The sequence below is a fragment of the Trachurus trachurus genome, assembly GCF_905171665.1.
Source record: "Trachurus trachurus genome assembly, chromosome: 19".
In the NCBI taxonomy this organism is placed as follows: Eukaryota; Metazoa; Chordata; class Actinopteri; order Carangiformes; family Carangidae; genus Trachurus; species Trachurus trachurus.
In genome coordinates this window covers 9,393,756-9,420,322 of record NC_139913.1, presented here as the reverse complement: position 1 = coordinate 9,420,322, position 26,567 = coordinate 9,393,756, and the positions used below count along the sequence as shown (strand labels likewise).

The window sequence follows — 26,567 nt, the reverse complement described above, 5'->3', positions numbered from 1 at the left end:
GTTAAATGATATCAAACAGAGAGCGTGTTATGTATTTACATATCGATGTCCGTGTCCTTGTGAATACAGACATTTTAGAGGGTTTAGCTCTGGATTAATGTTCATTCTGATAAAACAGAGAGATCCCCTCTCGCCGTTCTGCTGGTAATCCATGGCACTCCTAATCCCCTCTGCTGGTCCTGCTGATGAGCTCGGGGACCTCGCTAGGATTCAAGTACACATTCACAGCTCTTCATCTGACGAAACGACTACACATCTCTGCTATTTCTGACCCATTGTAATTCATCAAAGCAGTTAGATGGGGTTGTACGGACATCTTTTGTAGCGATGACCTGAGGATATCAATAAAGTAGTAAAGGAAAATCACAAAAAGGTCAATTTCAGTAAAAAGGCATAGAGTGGTATCATTATAATATCTGCCTGGAGGAAACTGAGGTGGATCTATTCACCTGCTGCAGTTCGGTGACTCCACATGTGACTAACTGGCTCTGACCTATGAATCAGGAGTGACTGATCTGTGCATCTCACCACCATGTTAGTGTTTGGATCTTACTGCATTCAGTTTGTCCCTGGTTGCAGAAATGTGGTCGGGTAACTAGCTGAATGTTAGATTGATTGACATCAGACTGATGCACTGTTGAGACAAACAGCAGCAGGAGATGCGTGCAACCTGCAACAACCTGTATTTCTCTTTGTGCTTTATGAAAACCTGAATAATTTACGAATCGATATGTTTGGAAGAGATTGGTCAATAAAGTTTTGAGAAGATATACACTTTATCTATCAAGAATAAATCACAATCATTTCATGAGAAGAGGTAATAAAAATATTTTATTATATATTCCAACTTTATGGGCAACAGTGAATAACATTACAATATGTTCTACTGTAATAGTTTGGTGAGAGGAGCTTCTATTTGGTCATGTTTCTATATAGTTGTCATTCTTCATTGTTTCAGTATTGACTAGCATTGTAAATACATGTAGTCTGTGCAGTTTCAGGAGGAGATAAACACATTATACGCAGCAACGTGCTGCATGACCTGCAGTTGCCTTAACAGTTTGTGGCCAGATGATGGATTTAGTAGTACTGTAGTCCTTGTTGTTGGCAATAGACCAAGAATCACATCTTTGTGCTGCGTCTGTCTGATTATTTAGTTTGACTTAGATTCACAGTTTTACACCAGACTAAAAGAACCAAAACTAATTGATGGAAGCAGCAGTTTATTTACATCAAAGTGGTTCAGCTTGAAAGCACCCTTAGTTGTGAGGAGGTTGCACCATGCAGTGATATGCAAGTTGCTATTTTAATGATCCAGCTTTATTAGTATAATCATGATAAAGTTGGACTTAACATGCAGGCATTCTTTCTTTCTTTCTTTCTTTCTTCTCTTTCTTTCTTTCTTTCTTTCTTTCTTTCTTTCTTTCTTTCTTTCTTTCTTTCTTTCTTTCTTTCTGTAAATACAACCTAACAATCTGTAGAAAAATCCTGAGCTCCTGCAGCTGCATTTCCTGAAAGAATCTCTTGGGGTAAATCTCACTTCTGAGCATTCGGCCTATCACATCGTACTGTACACATCCTCACGCCGTATCATACTGAATCATCTACAGAACAGATTCACTCAAAATCTTAAAACATTTTTCACAAACATTTTGGACTAAGAAATGTAATGCTAAAGCATACATTTCAAATAATAAAATCTGCACCTTCAATATTATATTTCTCTGAGAAAGATTCTCATGACAAAATCCCAATATTTCTTCCTTTGCACGAGTGGTTGCATCAGAGTTTGTCTCTCAATCCCACGGCTCATTCTTGGACTGAGTCACAAACTGTTGAGTGCAGAGGAAAACTATGCAGTTTGGTATTTCAGATCATCTTTGCCGCCATTGTCTCTCTGAAGCTGCACCATTAAATGGTGTACCAGCAGCATGCACAGTAAGAGTCCTGGAGTTTTAGCTCTAAAATATCCATCAATGAACATCCAATGGCAATTTCATAACAAAATAGTACTAAACTCAGAACATGGTATTAAGACGTGTCTCTGTCTCAGCTCGTTATTTGCTTTCACTTCACAGCAGGATAATTATCACGAGGCCTGAGAGGAGGGGTGTTTGCAGGACTTCTCTTGTTCTTGGCTTCTAGGCACGATAGTATTTTACCTCTTGATTTCTGCAGCTGAAGAGAACTTTCCTCTGTTTGGCCTATGGAAGAAAATAAAATGTTAAACTATACAAAACCAAATGAAACTTGAGTTATTCACAAATTGATTTTTTTTCCCTTTCACCTGCAAGGACAATCCGGTAGAAATATTCCATTGACACCTCTCGTCTGCTCCACTCTCTCTCCAGCAATGCCTTCATCCTGCTCAGAGCACCAGACCCCGAATCGTCTTCAGCTTCTTCAAAGATGTTGAACTCATCGTCTGAGTCGTCATGATGGTCCTTCATCTCTTCTACTTCTCCTTCAAAATCCTTGAGCCTCTCCCTGGCTTCACTAACTGGGTAGAAAATACAACAATAATCATGTTAATTGTATTTGATAAAACTAGCTAGAATTTGTTTGTTTTAATCAGATTAATGCTGTTGCCAAGATAAAGGGCTGCATCAAGCTAGACCTGATACTCAATACACACTAGATGATTTTAGGCCTGATTTTTGGCCCATGTCCCCACCAACTATTGAGTGTGTATGTCCCAATTCAAGGCATGTCGTAAACAATTATTTGTCCAAATAGTCCTCAAGTATGTTGCATTCATCTTTTATTTACAGTTTCCAGTCAAGTTAGTTTATTCAAACAAAAACAAACAGGAGCGCTCCCATTTGTTTTTGTGGGAATAAACCAAATTTGCCCTTACTGTAACAAAAACGTTGTGCCTCAAGTAGATATTACTTTGTTGATGAAACAAACGGGAGCGCTGCCTGTAAACATACTGACAGCGTCAACTTGACTCTCATGCAAGATTTTGCAATATTTTGTATTACAGCTATATTTACGAACATGTCCGCTTTCTTGAAGTAAACAAACCCCTTGGTGTATTATTGAATAGCCATCTGACCATGTCTGTGAAAGAAATTGCGTTTTTGTAGGATGTAAATAGCCTAAACAACCTAAGATCTGTCTGCTCCCATTATACGCTGCTGTGGCCATGTGCGAGCAGACAGAACTACTGTACTGCATAGCATTCAGATTCATTCTTTTAGACCTAAAATTATTGTCTTTTTATGTCCCTGCATGCTTACAGAAAATTGCAGCATCCATACTGTCGTCATCTTTTTTTCTCCAGAGATTTCGATCCCATTCGAGGTTTAGTTGTTCTATGATCTCCTTGGCTGTGCTATCATCTCTGATGTCAGTCAGTTCCTCACTGTCCTCTCCCTCAGTTACTGGTTCTTCTGTTTCAGGGAGGTAAAAACAGCTGTTTCCTGCCACCATCTCATCCATCTTCTCCAGCAGCTCTGTTACCTGGTCATCATCAGTCTTGGTGTTGTCAATGACATGGTACCTTTTGCCACATTTCTCAATCAGCCAACAGAGAGGCGTTCCTTCACTTTCAATGTGTTGCTCAATAGTTTTGTTCCCCAAAGTGTCCCAGCTTGTAAACAACAAGATAACATGTCTCCACACTCTGTGTCCAAACATCTTCATGTTGTCCTCTATGACCTTTTTTTGATCGTCTGTAAATGATGTCTCAAGTGCCATCACCAGAAGAATGACGTTTGGTGATGGAGAGCACAGAGACACTCCTGCTAAAATCTGGCTCCTCAAATCCGAAGGGCAAAATGATGCTGGGAAGAACTTCCACCATCCAGGAGTGTCCACCACCACGACCTCTCTTCCTGCAACCTTACCGCTTTGCTTTAAGACTTTCACCGTCCTCTCACCAGACTGAAAGGCTTCACGTCCTAAGATGCTGTTTCCGGTGGCGCTCTTCCCAGAAAACACCCAGCCGACCATCAAGATTCTCAGGTGGGGTTTTGGCTCTGTGTATGAAAAAGTCAGATCATATAAATAGCAGTTAGCTTGTGTATGAGTTGTTGGTTTTCTTTTAAAATCAATAACAAAAACAAAAGGTCAAAAATAATGGTGTGTTCATAAAATCCAGAATGTCACGTAAATTACAAAACTGTCCTGTAATTGCACATTAAAGGTAGGCTAGTTCAGCTTTTTTGAAGTGGGGTTGTATGAGGTATGGCCATTATCTGCAGTAGAGAGGTCTCTGCTCCCCCCACTGAGAAACACCGGAGCATCGCGCAGATACTGCAGATAGCCTATTATAGCCTATAGCCTACTTAATGGCCATTAGGACCCCACTTCAAAAAAGCTGAACTATCCCTTTAAATTGATAGGCCTATGGGACACACTTTTTCTGTAGGGTAGGCCTACTTTTAAGAAATAATTAAATACTTGCAATAAATGATAGCAAATGATTTTGTTTTAATTTGGCCTGATAGCATTAACAAAATGTTAGCTAACACTAACAGCTGTAGTGCAACAACACTGCAGAGAAAAGGTAGGAGTTTAATATTTAAATTACAACTAAATAAAAAATCTAGAGGTGATTTGATCTGGGCTTTTTTTTTTTTTTCCAAATATCTGATGGTCTGTCTAGATTCTACACTGTTGTTATTAATAGGAGGAGTGACTAGAGAAATATTAGGATTTGCCTGTCAGGCTCAGGCTGCGTCAGGCTGTCTCAAGAGGATACGGAAGTGCTGCCAGCGTTGCTAGGATACGCCAGACAGCAGCGCGGGATTTTTTAAAAATGGCGACCGTCAGCGACCAGCGACCACAACGACGGAACGGGACGGCGAAAGGATCAAGGCATCACATATATTTAACGTGGCGACAAGGGGATTATTAATGCCTGGGATCACAACTACCGAACGGGAGGTCAAGAGACGAGTATCAATGGCTGCCTGGGACTCGTGAGTGATGGTGAGTAACTGCAATGTGTTCTTTATTTTATTTACACATAGAATAGTTTGAGGTCATAGGAAAAGAAGGAGCAGCACCAGGTAAGAGGGAGCAGAGAACTGCTCAGATATACCTATGTGAGTAAGTGGACATAGAAAACAAAAAAACAAAACAAAGATGAGCAACAAATTATAGCAAATGATTTTATTTTAATTTGCCCTAATAGTAATGCTAGCCTGATAGCATTGTCTAACAAAATGTTAGCTAGCACCAGCTAACAGCTATAATGCTAGCTACTGTAAGGACACTTTTAAAATACAGCCAATAGGTGATTTGATCTTTAAAAGTTTTCTTTTTTCTGAGCTTTCAATCTAGTCACAGCTGCTAGTTTTGTTTTGTTTCATACAATTTAGGCTACTGTTTGTTTGTTTCGTTTCGGGTTTCCAAAAAGCTGATTTTCTGACACCTGCTGTTTATTGCCATAGCAATACCCACTACACTGATATTACAACTAATGGATAAAACATTACACAGATACTACTACAGATATATTTCTTTTTAATATTTATGAAATCAAACAAATTAAACTCACCACTGAGGAGATTTCTGAGCTTTTGCCTTTTTTGTTGCGTCTGCAGACGCAGCTCCTCTGCTTTTTTGTCCACTTCTTTTCTCCTCTGCTGAACACTTTGTATCCGTGTGGTCTCGATTTCATAACAGCTGTTTTCTGCCACCATGTTGTCAATCTTCTCAAACAGCTGCCTGACATTCTTGCTGTTGTCATTGTCGTCAACATGAAGAACATGATACCTGTTACCACAGGCCTCCAGAAGTGACTGCAGCGGTTCACCTTCTTCGCTGATGTAATGTTCAAAGGCTTTGTGGTCTAGGTCACCTCTGTGGCTGAAGACCACCACAGTGTGATCCCACACGCTCTCACCAAAGAAATGCTCCATGTATTGCTTTGTTGCCTTCTTGTGGCTATCTTTGAATGGTAGCTCAGCATTAATCACCAGGAGGAAAGCGTGCAGTCCAGGTGGACACAGAGTGACGCTGAGAATAGTCTCTGTCTTGAGAAGATCTGGTGTATCACAGGGTTGAAATAGTCGTGCCCACCCTGGGGTTTGGACCAACGTGACTCTGCGCTCACATACTTCTCCTTCTCCTTTCTCACAGTCGAATGTTGCATCTATTGCATCAAACACGTTTTTTCCCAGAATTATGTTTCCAACGAGATGTTTATGTGAGCCTTTTGATCCCACAATCACTGCATTCAGCTCTGACAGAAAGACAGTGAGACAGAATTGAAACATTAACATGAAAGAAAATATTCACATCCTGCTGATGAATCAAAATTTCTTGATCGACTCACCTTTGGCAGTTGTAGCTTTTTCCATGTTTCCTGAAGAGGGAAATGTGCTAATAAGTTTTCATTCTCTCGTCTTGTTGTCGATTGTGTGAGCTCAACACTGAATGCAGCTCTGACACTTTCACACATTTTCATTGCTGCAACACCCTGCTGCAATTACTGTAACAAGACCAACAGCATATTTTCAAGACATAAGTTGCCTGATGAAACTTGTTATTTTGATTTCCTTGTTCCATGCTGTCCCTGTAAATCACAGCTGGCTCATGAAAGTCACTTGCTGCTTGTTTGCTTCATCCAATGAAATCTTCCATTGCCATTTGTAGCTGTTCATATTCAGTTTCATAGTTTACAACGACATCAGCAATATGTGACTTGTGGCGTAAGTGAATTCATACTTTACACAGTGTGTAGACATCAGTTTATGTTCCCTGTTGAGTGTGTATTAATTTCCGCCTTTGCTATGAATGAGTGTGTTTTATTTTTGCTGTTCTCTCTTGAGACAGTGCTTATCATGCATGATGGTCGACCATCAATCATCACCTGTTCACCTACAGCTGAATGGCAGCCAGCTGGGATGGGAACTTCTATGTGGCTCCCACTGCAACTGCATCCAGTCTCTGTATTTTTCCATCTCAGTCACAGTCATAGTTATAGGTATACCGGATTGTTTTGTTTTTGCATGCTCATCTGCAGCCTCTGCATTTACTCCTCCTCTTTTCTCCAGTAATTAGTGTAACTCTGCCAAGGCTGCAGCCAGCTCACCACCACTCACCTGTTGTTGTGCTGTGAGCTTTATTTAAGTTTGAAAAAAAGAAGCCAGAAAACATTTCTCCACCTTTGATCAATTTGATCCGGCTTTATTAATATTATAACAGCATTTCAAAGTTGGACTGTCTTATTTGCAATGTAGCTTTGATAAGATTCAGTGAAAACATCATAATTTCAGTATACAGTACAACAATGTGTAGATATGATAAAACTCTTTTCTACAGTACATGCCATTCCCTCACTCTCTTCCCAACTTTCCTGTCAGTCTCTCATGGTTCGTATCAATTAAATGCAAAACCTGCCCAAAAACAATAACAAAAAGAATACAAAATACAGTTTTATTACATAAGATATCAACCATAGAAACTTAATTAACAGTCTCAGTAACCAAGCTGGTTCCAGTGAATGACAGATATAGTGCCAATCATCTTGTTTCAAATATTGTCACTGATACTTTGGCAAATCAAATTTAAGCTTTAAGAAAAATTGTTTTGAGTTCTAAAACAATATTTCTTAAAGCAGAAGTAAGCGATCCGGTCGTTTTGGCTAACTTCGTTATTTAGCAGCCCCCGCCCTCGTCATGGATCTATTGGTCCTCGTCCCTACGTCACCACATTCACGCGCATCCCTTGGCTGCACACACAGCCCTTCATGCCGTTCTCTCTCCTCATTGGATAAAGGTTGTAGGATACAAGGAAGTATACAAGACGTTTTCTCCTCGGCTTACAGCAGAGCAGAGTGACTGACAGACCCGTGTTTCGGACCAAACACTCTATGTAAGTGATTGCCGTCGGAAGATATAACTATTTAAGACTTATATTAACACAAATATTCAGCTTACTTCTGCTTTAAATTGAAAGTAATAAAATCTGCATCCTGCATCTCTCTCTCTCTCTTTCTCAGATTCTCTCATTTATAAATCTCATTCGAAATATACATACATTTCAAGATTAAATAAAAATGTTAATAAAAATTAAAAAAAAATTAAAAAAGTTCCTCCTCATCACAGTAATTGTATCAGAGTTTATAAATATCACAAAATCATTCAGGGACAAAGTGTCACATACCAAACTGTTGTGCAGTATAGTATGTATTCATTCAGTCAGTCAGTCATGGTATTTGTCCTTTACACTCCATAGGCCAGGTCCACAAGTTTTAACTGTACAATACATTACATACATTTCAAGATAATATTTATTCACCCTATAGTCAACAAAAGTTTATTATTAAAACAGTAATGATAATAAAATACAGTAATATTATATGATCCACTATATTACACCTAAACACATGTAGGCTACTTGAGAGAGGAACCTCCTCATTTTCTTAAGAAAATTATAAATCATTCTCATTAGGTAATTGTTCGTACAGATATAATTTAATTATGTGCAGTAAATGACTTATTAACTTCCATGTTACATATTTACATTAAACTGCTTCTTGCCCATTGTCCTCTTCTGTTTCCCGGCTGGTGACGGAGGCTGATTGGTAGCCTGAAGTTGCACAGGTTTGCTGCCATAATCGTACTTTTTCTCTTGATTCTCGCAGCTGATGATGATCTGGTTCAGAGATGGCTGTTCGGTCTGGAGCAGAAAATAAATGTTAAAACAACACAAGGCTGAACAAGACTAAATTACATGCAATGACTTAAATTATTACATTAATTTACCTGCAAGGAGCTTGTACAAGTGCACCAATGATGCTTCTCGTCTGAGCCACTCTCTCTCCATCAATCTGTTGATCTTTTCCAAAAAGTCAGATCCTGCATCATTTGCACTTTCTGGTTTGTGTTCTTCCTCTCCCTCGAAATCTTTAAGCCTCTGTTCATCTTCACTAACTGGTTGAAAAATTAAATAATCACGTTAGACATATGGATCAAATTTAAGAATATGCTGTAAAATTGTTCAGGCAATGTCTCATTATGCTTACAGGTTATTATTGCTTCCATACTGCTGTCTCCTTTGAACAGACAGGGTTCCTCCCTGTTCTTGTAATCCCATTTGATGTTGAACTGATTTAGGATCTCCTTGACTTTACTCTCATCTATGATTTCAGTTGGATCCTCATATTTCTCTTCCTCAAGTTGTGGATTATCTCTTTCACTGATGTTAAAACAGGAGTTTCCTGCCACCATCTCGTCCATTTTCTCCAGCAGCTCTATAACCTGGTCATCATCCTTGCGTGTGTTGTCAATGACATGATACCTCTTCCCACATTTCTCAATCAGCCATCGGAGAGGTTTCCCTTCACTCTCAATGTGTTGCTCAGGGGTTTTGCTCCCCAAAGTGTCTCCAAATGTAAAAAGGACAATAACATGTCTCCACACTGTGTGTCCAAATATCTTCATGTTGTCCACTGTGATTCTCTTTTGTTCCTCTGTAAATGATGTACTAATTGGTACCACCAGCAGAATGACATTAGGTGATGGAGAGCACTGAGGCACTCCTGCTAAAATCTCAGTCATAACATCTGATGGGGTTAATGCTGCTGGGAAGAACTTCCACCATCCAGGAGTGTCCACCACCACAACCTCTCTTCCTGCCACCTGGCCACTTTGCTTTGAAACTTTTACCGTTCTCTCACCAGAGTGAAAAGCTTCATGGTTTAAAATCCTGTCACCAGCGCCACTCTTCCCAGACAACACCCACCCGACTATCAAGATCCTCAGGTGGGGTTTTGGCTCTGTAAATGAAAACAGTCTTTAAAATCTGACTTTGCTACAAAATATCCAGTGCAAAAGGCTGTGAGTAAAATCTGAGATATAACTGAAAGCTCTGAAAACTTGAAAATGAACTTTTGAGATTAAATCATTAAGACCTTATATAGACATTTAAGTCTTATGAATAGTTGCAGCAATATCACTGACATCGATATTAAGGGAGCTAAAAAAAAAAAGTATGGCAAGTAATCATAAAATCACCCAATACTGTATGTCACTACAGAGTATCGAATCATGTAATTTTGAAATACTGATCTAAGGGACAACAATTACAGCCAGAATATTTGCATTTGCAAACTGAGATATGGAGCCATCTCAGATTACTCACCCTTAATACTGCTACAATGTTACAACAGACATAGGACTCAAGAATTCTCCTTTTTTACAAACATATAAAACAAACTTAACTCACCACTCAGCAGACTTCTGAGCTTTTGCCTTTTTTGTTGTGACTGCAGACGCAGCTCCTCAGCTCTTTTGTCCACTTCTTTCCTCCTCTCCTGAACACTTTGTATCCGTGTAGTCTCAATTTCATAACAGCTGTTTTCTGCCACCATGTTGTCAATCTTCTCAAACAGCTGCCTGACGTTTTTGCTATTGTCTTTGCCGTCAACACAAAGGACGTGATACCTGTTACTACAGGCCTCCAGAAGTGACTGTAGTGGTTCCCCATCTTTTCTGATGTAATCCTCAATGGTCTCATGGTCTAGGTCACCTCTGTGGCTGAAGACCACCACAGTGTGATCCCACACCTTCTCACCAAAACAGTGCTCCATGTGTTTCTTTGTTGCCTTCTTGTGGACATCTTTGAATGGTAGCTCAGCATTAATCACCAGGAGGAAACCGTGTAGTCCAGGTGGACACAGAGTGACGCTGAGAATAGTCTCTGTCTTGAAAAGTTCTGCTGTATCACAGAGTTCATATCCTCTCCACCACCCCGTGGTTTGAACTATTGTGACCTTGTGCTCACATACTTCTCCCTCTGCTCTCTCACAGTCAAAGTCTGCATCTAATGCATTGAAATAATTTCTTCCCAGGATGATGTTTTGGACAAGATGTTTATGCGAGTCCTTTGATCCCACAATCACTGCATTCAGCTCTGACAGAAAGACAGTGAGACAGAGACATTAACATGAAGGAAAATATACTGGCATACTGCTGATGAATCACAGTTTTTGTATCGACTCACCTTTGGCAGTTGTAGCTTTCTTCATGTTTTCTGAAGAGGGAAATCTGCTAATACGTTTTGATTCTCTCTCTGTCTTGTTGTTGATTGTGTGAGCTCAACACTGAATGTAGCTCTCACTCTTCCACATATTTTCATTGCTCCAACTCCCTCCTACCATTAACAGGACCAACAGCATATTTTCAAGATATCAGATAAAACTTACCATCTTGATTTCCTTGTTCCATGCCGTCCCTGTAGACCACAGCTGCTGGTTTCATTAAACTCTTTTGCAGCTTGTTTGCTTCATCCCATGAAACCTTTGTTGACATTTGAAGCTGTTCATATTGAGTTTCATAGTTTACAACTACATCAGCAATATGGGACTTGTGTGGTTGGATGAATTCATACTTTGCATCCGTAGTATGTTTTCATCAGTTTGTGTTTTGCTGTTCTCTCTCTCTACACTTGAGACATTGTCTATTGCGCATGATGGTCTGCTATCAATCAATCGGTCACCTGTTCACCCTAACCCTGCAACTGCATCCAGTCTCTAGACGTTTTCTCTTCTTCCACCCAAGACAGACTTTATTATTTGCTATGATATTTGTGTAAGACAAATATTTTGAATTTGGATGGAAACTGATTTCTATATCAGTTTCGTTCCTGTCAGTCTCTCATTGTCCCTCTTAATTTAACGCAAAAAAACGTCAGAGGAAATAATAGATAAGCATAGAAATTACAATGTTATTGTGTAAGAAATCTCTGTAACCAGTGAGTAAAAAGCTGGTTTCAAGGAATGAAAGATAAATGTGCAGTCAGTCAGTGGTGCAATTTTCCCTTCACACCGCACTGGGCAGGTCCACAAGTGTAACTGTACAAATATATTCCACCCAGACAATATTTATTCACCATCTGGAGTCATAAAAAGTTTATTAAAACAGTATTGATAAAATATAGTTTTACAATCCACTATGTTAGATCTATTTGTGTTTCTTCTTTTTACATTCAAATCAAACAAACAGTTGTGACCTGAGGCCTTATTATTAAGGCCTGTGTCTTGAAATGTCCATGTAGCCTAATAGTCCATAAAATGCCTTCACTTACAGTAAGCAAAAGAAGAATCGGGTGGCACCACCACAGATACTGGCTAGATAACAATAGTCTGCACTAAAGGACGATAAGAAAAATACCTGCATGCCGCCATCATGTGCTCAGTTCCTTTGTTCAACGTAGTCATATCAGTAATACAGTGTATATTTTCACTAACACTATTCTAATATTTTGCTAGTATTGAAAATATGAATATACTGTATGATAGCTTCTGCATGTCCCAATAGGCAATAAATCATCAGTGCAGAACAGTTTCCCGCTACTGTGCATTAAATGATTTCATTTCATAACAGAAATGTAAACCATCCTGTTGAAAGCCCTGCATCATTGAATAAAATACAGTAGGCTAAATTAATTATGTTTCACATTACAATCAGGCGTTTTTTACTTCTTGTCCCCCATTGTCTTCCTCTGCTTTACTGGAGGTGTAGGAGGCTGTCCCGTAGCCTGAAGCTGTGTTGGTTTGTTGCCATAGTCGTACTTTATCTCTTGATTCTCGCAACTGATGAGGATCTGGTTCAGAAATGGCTGCGTTGTCTGTAGCATAAAATAAAAGCTGTAAACAACAAAACTGATCAAGACAGAAGTTACTCACACGTAGGCTACTTTATATTCAATGAATTCACCTGCAAAGAACCTGTAGAACTGTTCCATTGCTGCTTCTCGTCTGATCCACTCTCTCTCCAGCAATCCCTTTATCATGGTCAGAGAGCCAGATCCTGCATCATCTGCAGCCTCTGTTTTGTCTTCTTCCTCTCCTTCAAAATCCTTGAGCCTCTGTTCTTCTTCACCAACTGGTTAAAAAATACAATAAACACATTAGTTAGCCTATACATGAGGATGAAACAGGAACATACTGGAAGGTGTAGCTTTTTACTATTTTTGTTTTGTCTCATGATGCTTACAGATTGGCCGTATTTCCATGCTGTCATTTCCTTTTAACAGACGGTGATCTTCCCAATTCTTGTAATCCCATTCGATGTTGAACTGTTCCATGATCTTCTTGGCTGTGCTCTCATCTTTGATTTCAGTTGGTTCATCACTTTTCTCTTCCTGAGGTTCTTGATCATCGGTGTGACTTGGGTAGAGGAAATATTTTTCTGCCACCATCTCCTCCATCTTCTCCAGCAGCTCTGTTACCTGGTCACCAGCAGTCTTGGTGTTGTCAATGACATGATACCTCCTTCCACATTTCTCAATCAGCCAACGGAGAGGAGTTCCTTCACTTTCAATGTGTTGCTCAATAGTTTTGTTCCCTAAAGTGTCTCCGGATGTAAACAGCACAATAACATGTCTCCACACTATCTGTCCAAGTATCTTCATGTTGTCCTCTGTGACCTTTCTTTGTTCATCTGTAAATGCAGAATCTGCTGGCACCACCAGCAGAACGACATTTGGTAATGGTGAGCACAGAGACACTCCTTTTAATATCTCAGTCTTCACCACTGCAGGGTTAAATGATGCTGGGAAGAACTTCCACCATCCACGAGTGTCCACGACTACAACCTCCCTTCCAGCCACCTCGCCACTCTGCTTTGAAACATTCATCGTTCTCTCACCAGACTGAAACACTTCACGTCCTAAGATGGTGTTTCCAGCGGCGCTCTTCCCAGAAAACACCCACCCAACCATCAAGACCTTTAGGTGAGGTTTTAGTTCTGTACAAAAACGGTTACAAATATGATCATTTTAGAAGGCATTTGTCTGTTCTTAAAACTTGATTTTATGGTATTTATGCTTTTAACCATTATTCTATATCTGGTGTTTTAACTTATGTTAATGTGTTTAATTTCTTTTGTCTGATTTTATGTGCTTTACAAATTACTCTTGCTTGCTTTGCTACGAGTAAAAGACAAACTTATTAGCCATTGACAGTTAACTGGATTAGCATTGAATGAACTTTTACATTTAAATGTCTATATGTAGCTCCTTTTTAATGAGGCATTAAATGTGGCAATAATGTAATCATAGGCAAAACAACAGAAACAAGATCCCAAATTTTCCTCAACAAACATGTATAAAACAAATCACAAATTCAACTCACCACTCAGCAGACTTCTGAGCTTTTCCCTTTTTTGCTGTGACTGCAGACGCAGTTCCTCCGCTTGTTTGTCCACTTCTTTCCTCCTCTCCTGAACACTTTGTATCCGTGCGGTCTCAACTTCATAACAGCTGTTTTCTGCCACCATGTTGTCAATCTTCTCAAACAGCTGCCTGACGTTTTTGCTGTTGTCATTGCTGTCAACACAAAATAAGTGATACCTGTTACCACAGGCCTCCAGAAGTGACTGCAGTGGTTCCCCCTCTTTTCTGATGTAATCCTCAAAATCTTCATGGTTGAGGTCACCTCTGTGGCTAAAGACCACCACAGTGTGATCCCACACCCTCTCACCAAAACAGTGCTCCATGTGTTTCTTTGTTGCCTTCTTGTAGACATCTTTGAATGGTAGCTCAGCATTAATCACCAGGAGGAAAGCGTGCAGTCCAGGTGGACACAGAGTGACGCTGAGAATAGTCTCTGTCTTGAGAAGTTCTGGTGTATCACAGGGTTGATATCCTCGCAGCCACCCCGGAGTTTGGATCAATGTGACTTTCCGCTCACATACTTCTCCCTCTCCTCTCTCACAGTCAAATGTTGCATCTAATGCAGAAAATGCATTTCTTCCCAAGACAATGTTTCCAAACAGATGTTTATTTAAGTCCTTTGATCCCACAATCACTGCATTCAGCTCTGACAGAAAGACAGTGAGACAGAGACATTAACATGCAGGAAAATATACTCACACCTGCTGATGAATCACAGTTTCTTTATATGCTCACCTTTTGCAGTTGTAGCTTTCTCCATGTTTTCTGAAGAGGGAAATCTGCTAATAAGTTTTCATTCTCTCTGTGACTTGTTGTCGATTGTTTGAGCTCAACAGTGAATGTAGCTCTGACACTTCCACATTATTGCTGCAAATCCCTCCTACCATTAACAGGACCAACAGCATATTTTCAAGACATCAGATCCCTTCTTAAACTTGTCATCTTGATTTCCTTGTTCCATGCTGGCCCTGTAAACACAGCTGTTGGTTTCATGAAACTCAGTTGCTGCTTGTTTGCTTTATCCAATGAAATCTTCCATTGACATTTGTAGCTGCTCATATTCCGTTGTATAGTTTACAACTACATCAGCAATATGTGACTTGTGTGGTTGGGTGAATTCATACTTTGTATGCGCAGTATGTACAGTAGATGTCAGTTTTTTCACTCCACGTCGTGGGAGTGTGTTAACTTTCTGCCTTTGGTACAGTATGAATGGGTGTATTTTGGTTTTCTTTCTTCTCTCTGTCTCTATACACTTGAGGCATTATCTATCATCCACGATGGTCTGCCGTCAATCAATCACCTGTTCACCTTAACCCTGAAACTGCATCCGGTCTCTGGACTTTTTCTCTTCTTCCATCTCAGTCACAGTCATACTGTAGTTACGAACCGGATTGTTTTGTTTTTGCGTGCTTATCTGCAGCCTCTGCATTTACTCCTCCTCTTTTCTCCAGTAATCAGAGTAACTCTGCCAAGGCTGCAGCCAGCTCACCACCACTCACCTGTTGTTGTGCTGTCAGCTTTTATTGAAGTTTGAAAAAGAAGAGGAAAACAATCCTCCACCTTTGATCAATTTGATCGAGCTTTATTAAAGCAGAAGTAAGCGATCCGGTCGTTTTGGGTAAATTCTTGTCAGCCGATGGAGTTACTGTAGCAGCCCCCGCCCTCGTCATGGATCTATTGGTCCTCGTCCCTACGTCACCACATTCACGCGCATCCCTTGGCTGCACACACAGCCCTTCATGCCGTTCTCTCTCCTCATTGAATAAAGGTTGTAGGATACAAGGAAGTATACAAGAAGTTTTCTCCTCGGCTTACAGCAGAGCAGAGTGACTGACAGACCCGTGTTTCGGACCAAACACTCGTACGTGTATGTACGTGATTGCTGTCGGAAGATATAACTATTTAAGACTTATATTAACACAAATATTCCACTTACTTCTGCTTTAATGTAATAACAGCATTTCAAAGACAGACTTTATTATTTGCTATGATATTTGTGTAGAGCTTTAATACATCATTATTTCAATATAACACAATGACATAGAATTCCTCAGTACCTAGGAACATAGAGTAAATCTCCCTTCCCAAGTCTTCACAACACATGAAAGATAAATGTGCAGTGTTTTCCCTTCACACTGCACTGGGCAGTTCCACAAGTGTAACTGTACAAATATACATACATTTTCACACAGACCATCAACAAAAAATATTATAAAAAAGTATTGGTAATAAAATATAATTCTATGCTGTACTATGTTACACTTAAAAAACATCCAGTTGTGTTTCTTCTTTTTTTTTTATATTCAAATCAAACAAACAGTTGTGACCTGAGGCCTGTGTCTTGAAGTGTCCCTGTAGTCTAATAGTCCATAAAATGGCCTCACTTACAGTAAGCAAAAGAAGAATCAGGTGGCACCACCACAGATACTGGCTAGATAACAATAGTCTGCACTAAAGGATGATAACTAAAATACCTGCATGCGCCTTCATGTGCTCAGTTCCTTTGTTCAACATCTTAAAAATGTTTTAAACAGTAAAAGGATAAACTGGTTGAGTGAGGTGAGGGATATGGATAAAATGCTGTCATATAAAGTTAATCACTTTCATTCTCTATCAGTAATACAGTGTATATTTTCACTAACACTATTCCAATATTTTGTTAATATCTAAACTTACATATGAATATAAATTGATAGCTTCTGCATGTCCTAATAGGCAATAAATTATCAGTGCAGAACAGTTTCCCTCTACTATGCGTTTTTGTCTGTAATTAAATGATTTCATTTCATAACAAAAATGCAAACCATCGCATTCACCTGCATGATTGAATAAAGTGCGGTAGGCTAAATGACTTATGTTTCACATTACAATCAGATGTTTCTTTAATTCTTGCCCCCCATTGTCTTCCTCTTCTTTACTGGAGGTGAACTGGAGGAGGCTGACCCGTAGCCTGACCCGTAGCCTGACTCTTCATTTGTTTGCTGCCATAGTCGTACTTTATCTCTTGATTCTCGCAACTGATGACGATCTGGTTCGGAAATGGCTGCGTTGTCTGTGACATAAAATAAAAGCTGTAAACAACAAAACTGTTTAAGACAGAAGTTACTCACACTTTATTAATATTCAATCAATTCACCTGCAAAGAACCTGTAGAACTGTTCCATTGCCGCTTCTCGTCTGATCCACTCTCTCTCCAGCAATCCCTTTATCATGGTCAGAGAGCCAGATCCTGCATCATCTGCAGTCTCTGTTTCTTCCTCTCCTTCAAAATCCTTGAGCCTCTGTTCTTCTTCACCAACTGGTGGTTAAAAAAAAAACAATAATCACATTAGTTGTTATATAGGATAAAACAGGATCATACTGGAAAGTGTAGCTTTTTACTGTTTTTGTTTTGTCTCATGATGCTTACAGTTTGGCCGCAATTTCATGCTGTCTTTTCCTTTTAACAGACGGAGATCGTCCAAATTATTGAATTCGTTGTTGAACTGTTCCATGCTCATCTTGGCTGAGCTCTTCATCATGTTCAGAGAGCCAGATTCTGCATCATCTGCAGTCTCTGTTTTGTCTTCTTCCTCTCCTTCGAAATCTTTGAGCCTCTGTTCTTCTTCACCAACTGGTGGTAAAAAAAGAATACAATAATCACGTTAGTTATACATGAGGATGAAACAGGAACATACTGGAAAGTAGCTTTTTACTTTTTTTTTTTTTGTCTCATGATGCTGTTCATTGTCACTAACTGGTTAAAAAATACAAAGATTGTGTTAATTACACAACGAATGAAACAAAATTACGACAGTGCAGGAAAATACTGTAAAGTATAGCTTTTTACTGTTATGTTAATGTGTCATGATGCTTACAGTGTACTGATAAATCCATACTGCCTTTCACTTTCAACAAATGGGCTTCCTCCCAGTTCTTACGATCCCATCTTGTGTCGAGCTGTTCCATGATCTTCTTGGCTGTACTCTCATCTTTAATTTCAGTTGGTTCATCACTTTTCTCTTCCGTAGGTTCTGGCACAACTGTGTGACTGAGGTACAGAAAATTGTTTCCTGCCACCATCTCCTCCATCTTCTCCAGCAGCTCTGTTACCTGGTCATCATCAGTCTTGGTGTTGTCAATGACATGATACCTCCTTCCACATTTCTCAATCAGCCAACGGAGAGGAGTTCCTTCACTTTCAATGTGTTGCTCAATAGTTTTGTTCCCTAAAGTGTCTCCGGATGTAAACAGCACAATAACATGTCGCCACACTCTGTGTCCAAGTATCCTCATGTTGTCCTCTGTGACCTTTCTTTGTTCATCTGTAAATGATGTGTCAAGTGGCACAGCCAGCAGAATGACATTTGGTGATGGTGAGCACAGAGACACTCCTTTTAATATCTCAGTCTTCACCTCTGCAGGGTTAAATGATGCTGGGAAGAACTTCCACCATCCAGGAGTGTCCACAACTACAACCTCTCTTCCAGCCACCTGGCCACTCTGCTTTGAAACTTTCATCGTTCTCTCACCAAACTGAAACACTTCACGTCCCAAGATGGTGTTTCCGGCCGCAGTCTTCCCAGAAAACACCCACCCGACTATCAAGATCCTCAGGAGGGGTTTTGGCCCTGTTTTAAAACAGTGGTGACAAATATGATAATTTTAGGGGACATTTGGTTACTTCAAGGTTTTTAAAGAAAGTTACACAGGTAGTCACATTTAACTATTTGAGAAATTAACCTAATTGTAACTTCTTCTTTTTTTTTTTTTTTTTTACCAATATTGCAAAATTTTTGCGATATAATATCCGGTTATTTTTTAAGCTCCTTATCATCAGTGTTCAGCAGATACAATAAATCCCTAGTCTATATTATGGCCAACACAATAATTGATTCATTAAACATAAATTTGTGTTTCCTGTAGGATTTGTTAAACTTACATTCTTGTTACTCAGCATGTATTAATTATCATAACAACATAACAAAGCACTAACAAATCAGCCTACTGTAGAGATTGATATTTAACTAAGTAACCAATCACACAAGACAGCTTCATGTTCTCCCCTGTTTGATCATCTGGGAAGTCTGAAGACAGAGAGCTTTGAGGTTGTTTGTTTTGAAGTTTATTACTTTATTTTAATGAGTTGCACCGTGAGACTGTGACAGGTCACAGCTGTACGTCTTTTGACCACATGTCTGCTGTATGGCATTTTACATTGTTCTATATCTGGTGTTAATCTAGTGTTTTAACTTTTGTTGATATGTTTAAGTTCTTTCATTTGATTTTATGTTCTATAAAAATGACTTTTGCTTGCTTAGCTACAGTTAAAGGACTAACTTTTTAAGGGTTGACAACAAACTGATCAGAAGTGAATAAGCTTTTACATTTGAATATCTATCTGTAGCTCCTTTTTACTGATGCATTCTGTGCAGTTCATCTGAACAGTAGATCATAATCCACAGTAAAAGATTGACAAGTTATCCACCCTAATGTGTTAGACCAATACCCAAAGTCTAAGGATTTTCCATTAAAAAACATTTCAAGCAAATTCAACTCACCACTCAGCAGACTTCTGAGCTCTTCCCTTTTTTGTTGCGTCTGCAGACGCAGCTCCTCTGCCTTTTTGTCCACTTCTTTCCTCCTCTGCTGAACACTTTGTATCCGTGTGGTCTCGATTTCATAACAGCTGTTTTCTGCCACCATGTTGTCAATCTTCTCAAACAGCTGCCTGACATTTCCGCTGTTGTCATTGTCGTCAACACAAAGGACATGATACCTGTTACTACAGGCCTCCAGAAGTGACTGCAGTGGTTCCCCCTCTTCACTGATGTAATCCTCAAAGTCTTCATGGTTGAGGTCACCTCTGTGGCTGAAGACCACCACAGTGTGATCCCACACCCTCTCACCAAAAAAATGCTCCATGTATTGCTTTGTTGCCTTCTTGTAGACATCTTTGAATGGTAGCTCAGCATTAATCACCAGGAGGAAAGCGTGCAGTCCAGGTGGACACAGAGTGACGCTGAGAATAGTCTCTGTCTTGAGAAGTTCTGGTGTATCACAGGGTTGATATCCTCGCAGCCACCCCGGAGTTTGGATCAATGTGACTCTGCGCTCACATACTTCTCCCTCTCCTCTCTCACAATCAAATGTTGCATCTTTTGTGTATACGTTTCTTCCCAAAATTATGTTTCCAACCAGATTTTTATGTGAACCCTGTGATCCCACAATCACTGCATTCAGCTCTGACGGAAAGACAGTGAGACAGAAACATTAGCATCAATGAAAACATACTCACACCCTGCTGATGAATCGCAGTTTTTTATTATTATTGTTTTTTTCATACAGTAGTGACTTACCTTTGGCAGTTGTAGCTTTCTCCATGTTTCCTGAAGAGGGAAATCTGCTAATAAGTTTTCATTCTCTCTGTGTCTTGTTGTCGATTGTGTGAGCTCAACACTGAATGTATCTCTGACACTTCCACATATTTTCATTGCTACAAATCCCTCCTACCATTAACAGGACCAACAGCATATTTTCAAGACATCAGATCCCTTCTTAAACTTGTCATCTTGATTTCCTTGTTCCGTGCTGGCCCTGTAAACACAGCTGTTGGTTTCATGAAACTCAGTTGCTGCTTGTTTGCTTTATCCAATGAAATCTTCCATTGACATTTGTAGCTGCTCATATTCCGTTGTATAGTTTACAACTACATCAGCAATATGTGACTTGTGTGGTTGGGTGAATTCATACTTTGTATGCGCAGTATGTACAGTAGATGTCAGTTTTTTCACTCCACGTCGTGGGAGTGTGTTAACTTTCTGCCTTTGGTACAGTATGAATGGGTGTATTTTGGTTTTGTTTCTTCTCTCTGTCTCTATACACTTGAGGCATTATCTATCATCCATGATGGTCTGCCGTCAATCATTTACCTGTTCACCTTAACCCTGCAACTGCATCCGGTCTCTGGACTTTTTCTCTTCTTCCATCTCAGTCACAGTTATATGTAGTTACGAACCGGATTGTTTTGTTTTTGCGTGCTTATCTGCAGCCTCTGCATTTACTCCTCCTCTTTTCTCCAGTAATCAGTGTAACTCTGCCAAGGCTGCAGCCAGCTCACCACCACTCACCTGTTGTTGTGCTTTAAGCTTTTATTTCAATTTGAAAAAGAACAGAAAAACAATCCTCCACCTTTGATAAATTTGATCCAGCTTTATTAATGTAATAACAGCATTTCAAAGACAGACTTTGTTATTTGCTATGGTATTTGTGTAAGAGCTGTAATACATCATTATTTCAATACAGCACAATGACATACAATTCCTGAGTACTTAGGAACATAGAGTAAATCTCCCTTCCCAAGTCTTCACAACACATGGAAGATAAATGTGCAGTCAATGTGCTGTTTTCCCTTCACACTGCACTGGGCAGGTCCACAAGTGTAACTGTACAAATATACTGTATACATTTCCGCCCAGACCACATTTATTCACCATATGGGGTCAACAAAAAAATATTATAAAACAGTATTGGTAATAAAATATAATTCAATGCTGTACTGTTACACGTTCAACATACTATGGATGCAAAAACATCCACTTGTGTTTCTTCTTTTTACATTCAAATCAAACAAACAGTTGTGACCTGAGGCCCTATTATTAAGGCCTGTGTCTCTTGAAGTGTCCCTGTAGCCTAATAGCCCAATGCCCTCACTTAAGCAAAAGAAGAATCAGGTGGCACCACCACAGATACTGGCTAGATAACAATAGTCTGCACTAAAGGACGATAAGAAAAATACCTGCATGCCGCCTTCATGTGCTCAGTTCCTTTGTTCAACATCATAAAAATGTTTTAAACAGTAAAAGGATAAACTGGTTGAGTGAGGTGAGGGATATGGATAAAATGCTGTCATATAAAGTTAATCACTTTCATGCTCTATCAGTAATACAGTGTATATTTTCACTAACACTATTCCAATATTTTGTTAATATCTAAACTTATATATGAATATAAAATGATAACTTCTGCATGTCCTACTGTAATAGGCAATAGATAATCAGTGCAGAACTATTTCCCTCTACTATGCATTTTTGTCTGGAATTAAATTATTTCATTTCATAACAGAAATCGCTGCATGATTGAATAAAATGCAGTAAATGACTTAGGTTTCACATTACAATCAGGTGTTTTTTACTTCTTGTCCCCCATTGTCTTCCTCTGCTTTACTGGAGGTGTAGGAGGCTGTCCCGTAGCCTGAAGCTGTGTTGGTTTGTTGCCATAGTCGTACTTTATCTCTTGATTCTCGCAACTGATGAGGATCTGGTTCAGAAATGGCTGCGTTGTCTGGGACATAAAATAAAAGTTGTAAACAACAAAACTGATCAAGACAGAAGTTACTAACACTTCCTTTATATTCAATCAATTCACCTGCAAAGAACCTGTAGAACTGTTCCATTGCCGCTTCTCGTCTGATCCACTCTCTCTCCAGCAATCCCTTTATCATGGTCAGAGAGCCAGATCCTGCATCATCTGCAGCCTCTGTTTTGTCTTCTTCCTCTCCTTCAAAATCCTTGAGCCTCTGTTCTTCTTCACCAACTAGTGGTAAAAAAAAATACAATAATCACGTTAGTTATACATGAGGATGAAACAAAAACATACTGGAAGCTGTAGCTTTTTACTATTTTTGTTTTGTCTCATGGTGCTTACAGATTGGCCGTATTTCCATGCTGTCATTTCCTTTTAACAGATGGTGATCTTCCCAATTCTTGTAATCCCATTCGATGTTGAACTGTTCCATGATCTTCTTGGCTGTGCTCTCGTCTTTGATTTCAGTTGGTTCGTCACTTTTCTCTTCCTGAGGTTCTTCATCATCTGTGTGACTTGGGTAGAGAAAATATTTTTCTGCCACCATCTCCTCCATCTTCTCCAGCAGCTCTGTTACCTGGTCACCAGCAGTCTTGGTGTTGTCAATGACATGATACCTCCTTCCACATTTCTCAATCAGCCAACGGAGAGGAGTTCCTTCACTTTCAATGTGTTGCTCAATAGTTTTGTTCCCTAAAGTGTCAACGGATGTAAACAGCACAATTACATGTCTCCACACTATCTGTCCAAGTATCTTCATGTTGTCCTCTGTGACCTTTCTTTGTTCATCTGTAAATGCAGAATCTGCTGGCACCACCAGCAGAACGACATTTGGTAATGGTGAGCACAGAGACACTCCTTTTAATATCTCAGTCTTCACCACTGCAGGGTTAAATGATGCTGGGAAGAACTTCCACCATCCACGAGTGTCCACGACTACAACCTCTCTTCCAGCCACCTCGCCACTCTGCTTTGAAACCTTCATCGTTCTCTCACCAGACTGAAACACTTCACGTCCTAAGATGGTGTTTCCAGCGGCGCTCTTCCCAGAAAACACCCACCCAACCATCAAGACCTTTAGGTGAGGTTTTAGTTCTGTACAAAAACGGTTACAAATATGACCATTTTAGAAGGCATTTGTCTGTTCTTAAAACTTGATTTTATGGTATTTATGCTTTTAACCATTATTCTATATCTGGTGTTTTAACTTATGTTAATGTGTTTAATTTCTTTTGTCTGATTTTATGTGCTTTACAAATTGCTCTTGCTTGCTTTGCTACGGGTAAAAGAATTAGCCATTGACAGTTAACTGGATTAGCATTGAATGAACTTTTACATTTAAATGTCTACTGTATATGTAGCTCCTTTTTAATGAGGCATTAAATGTGGCAATAATGTAATAGGCAAAACAACAGAAACAAGATCCCAAATTTTCCTCAACAAACATGTATAAAACAAATCACAAATTCAACTCACCACTCAGCAGACTTCTGAGCTTTTCCCTTTTTTGCTGTGACTGCAGACGCAGCTCCTCGGCTTGTTTGTCCACTTCTTTCCTCCTCTCCTGAACACTTTGTATCCGTGCGGTCTCGACTTCATAACAGCTGTTTTCTGCCACCATGTTGTCAATCTTCTCAAACAGCTGCCTGACGTTTTTGCTGTTGTCATTGCTGCCAACACAAAATAAGTGATACCTGTTACCACAGGCCTCCAGAAGTGACTGCAGTGGTTCCCCCTCTTTTCTGATGTAATCCTCAAAGTCTTCATGGTTGAGATCACCTCTGTGGCTAAAGACCACCACAGTGTGATCCCACACCCTCTCACCAAAACAGTGCTCCATGTGTTTCTTTGTTGCCTTCTTGTAGACATCTTTGAATGGTAGCTCAGCATTAATCACCAGGAGGAAACAGTGCAGTCCAGGTGGACACAGAGTGACGCTGAGAATAGTCTCTGTCTTGAGAAGTTCTGGTGTATCACAGGGTTGATATCCTCGCAGCCACCCCGGGGTTAAGACCAATGTGACTCTGCGCTCACATACTTCTCCTTCTCCTCTCTCACAGTCGAATGATGCATCTAATGCAGCAAATGCATTTCTTCCCAAGACGATGTTTCCAAACAGATGTTTGTTTAAGTCCTTTGATCCCACAATCACTGCATTCAGCTCTGACAGAAAGACAGTGAGACAGAGACATTAACATGCAGGATAATATACTTACACCTGCTGATGAATCACAGTTTCTTTATATGCTCACCTTTGGCAGTTGTAGCTTTCTCCATGTTTTCTAAAGAGGGGGCTAATAAGTTTTCATTCTCTCTATGTCTTGTTGTCGATTGTGTGAGCTCAACACTGAATATAGCTCTCACACTTCCACATATTTTTATTGCTGCAACTCCCTCCTTTAATTAACAGGACCAACAGCATATTTTCAAAACATCAGATGCCTGATTAAACTTTTCATTTTGATTTCCTTGTGCCATGCTGGCTGTGTAAATCACAGCTGTTGGTTTCATGAAAGTAATTTGTTGATTTTTTGCTTCATCCAATGGAATCTTCCATTGACATTTGTAGCTGCTCATATTCAGTTTTATAGTTTACAACAACATCAGCATTATGTGACTTGTGTGGTTTGGTGAATTCATACTTTGTATGCACAGTATGTAGACGTCAGTTTTTTTACTCCACATTGTGGGAGTGTGTTAATTTTTTGCCTTTGGTATGAATGGGTGTATTTTGTTTTTTTGTTTTTTTCTCTCTCTTTACACTTGAGGCATTATCATCCATGATGGTCTGCCGTCAATCAATCACCTGTTCACCTTAACCCTGCAACTACATCTGGTCTCTGGACTTTTTCTCTTCTTCCATCTCATTCAGTCATAGTTACGAACCAGATTGTTTTGTTTTTGCGTGCTTATCTGCAGCCTCTGCATTTACTCCTCCTCTTTTCTCCAGTAATCAGAGTAACTCTGCCAAGGCTGCAGCCAGCTCACCACCACTCACCTGTTGTTGTGCTGTAAGCTTTTATTGAAGTTTGAAAAAGAAGAGGAAAACAATTCTCCACCTTTGATCAATTTGATCCAGCTTTATTAGTACTGTAAAGGCATTTCAAAATTGGACTTTATAATTTGCTATGATACTTGTGTGAGAGCTTTAATATGGATCAGAGAAAGCATCATGATTAATGTACAGTACAACAATGTATATGATAAAACTCTCTGCTACATAACATTCCCTCACTCTTGTCCCAATTTTCATGTGAGTTCTCATAGTCCCTATCAATTAAAAGAAAAAACAATAACAAAAAGAAATAATATAAAAAAAAATTTCAACTTCAAGAGCACCCCGCAACACCTGGAGTTACTCCTTTGTTTCCACCACGAGCACTCGTAGTCCACCCCCCCCCCCCCCCCCCCCCATTTGAAAAACACAGTTTTCATATATTAGATATCACTTATAGAAGCTTAATTAACAGAGTCTCGGTAATCACAAGTAGTTTCAGTGAATTAAAGATAAATTGCTCAATCATCTTATTTTAAATATTTTCACTGATACTAGACCAGATCACATTTCAGCTCAAGAACAAATTGAAGTTCTAAAACAATCCCTCTAAATTTGAAAATAATAAAATGTCATATAGATTCTCATTTATGCATCAAAATGGTTTCTCCCTATAGCAGTAATTGTTCAGAGTTTGCAAATCACAAAATCATTCAGTGACAAAGTGACCAAACTGCTGATGTCTTTATTTAAAAAAAAAAAGATCGACCATGAGTGTTATTTTAAAAAGTTGACTCTGTATAATGGGATGACATTCATCAACCCCTATACTCTAACTCACTGGATGGACGATTTGACAGGACTGCCCTGCCCACCGTACAATGACTAGACATCTTCACAGAAGAAAGACATAAAAATCGTTACACGTCTATAACTACATCTCTACTACAACTAACGTTGAATTAGCTAGCGCTTGGCATTAACATTAGTGTTAACATGTTTCATGAATCCCCTAAATAATGATTAACTCAGCGTTATTTCAGTCACAATTTAGTCTAATCCATAAAGTTATCCAGGCTGAAACTGATGA

The 26,567-nt window shown here is 39.5% G+C and overlaps 3 protein-coding genes across 3 annotated transcripts; all 3 read right to left on the bottom strand.

The window, feature by feature from the left end:
- Window positions 1–294: 294 nt before the first annotated feature.
- On the bottom strand, window positions 295–10,987 carry LOC311003169 (GTPase IMAP family member 8-like; the record flags this gene model as incomplete). The annotated part of the gene is made up of 5 exons (XM_083994854.1): window positions 295–332; window positions 2,288–2,500; window positions 3,243–3,983; window positions 5,510–6,196; window positions 10,963–10,987. The coding sequence occupies 5 exons, from the start codon at window positions 10,985–10,987 to the stop codon at window positions 295–297; spliced, it is 1,704 nt and encodes a 567-aa protein (XP_083850980.1).
- Window positions 10,988–12,424: 1,437 nt separating this feature from the next.
- Window positions 12,425–20,502, bottom strand: LOC311003167 (GTPase IMAP family member 8-like; the record flags this gene model as incomplete). The annotated part of the gene is made up of 9 exons (XM_083994852.1): window positions 12,425–12,588; window positions 12,678–12,845; window positions 12,957–13,709; window positions 14,096–14,782; window positions 17,276–17,437; window positions 17,549–17,752; window positions 18,060–18,749; window positions 19,680–20,363; window positions 20,478–20,502. 9 exons carry the CDS (start codon window positions 20,500–20,502, stop codon window positions 12,425–12,427), a joined length of 3,537 nt encoding a protein of 1,178 aa, XP_083850978.1.
- A 1,795-nt stretch (window positions 20,503–22,297) lies between these two features.
- On the bottom strand, window positions 22,298–24,759 carry LOC311003166 (GTPase IMAP family member 8-like; the record flags this gene model as incomplete). The annotated part of the gene is made up of 5 exons (XM_083994851.1): window positions 22,298–22,461; window positions 22,546–22,713; window positions 22,825–23,577; window positions 23,959–24,645; window positions 24,735–24,759. The coding sequence occupies 5 exons, from the start codon at window positions 24,757–24,759 to the stop codon at window positions 22,298–22,300; spliced, it is 1,797 nt and encodes a 598-aa protein (XP_083850977.1).
- Between the last annotated feature and the right edge of the window lie 1,808 nt (window positions 24,760–26,567).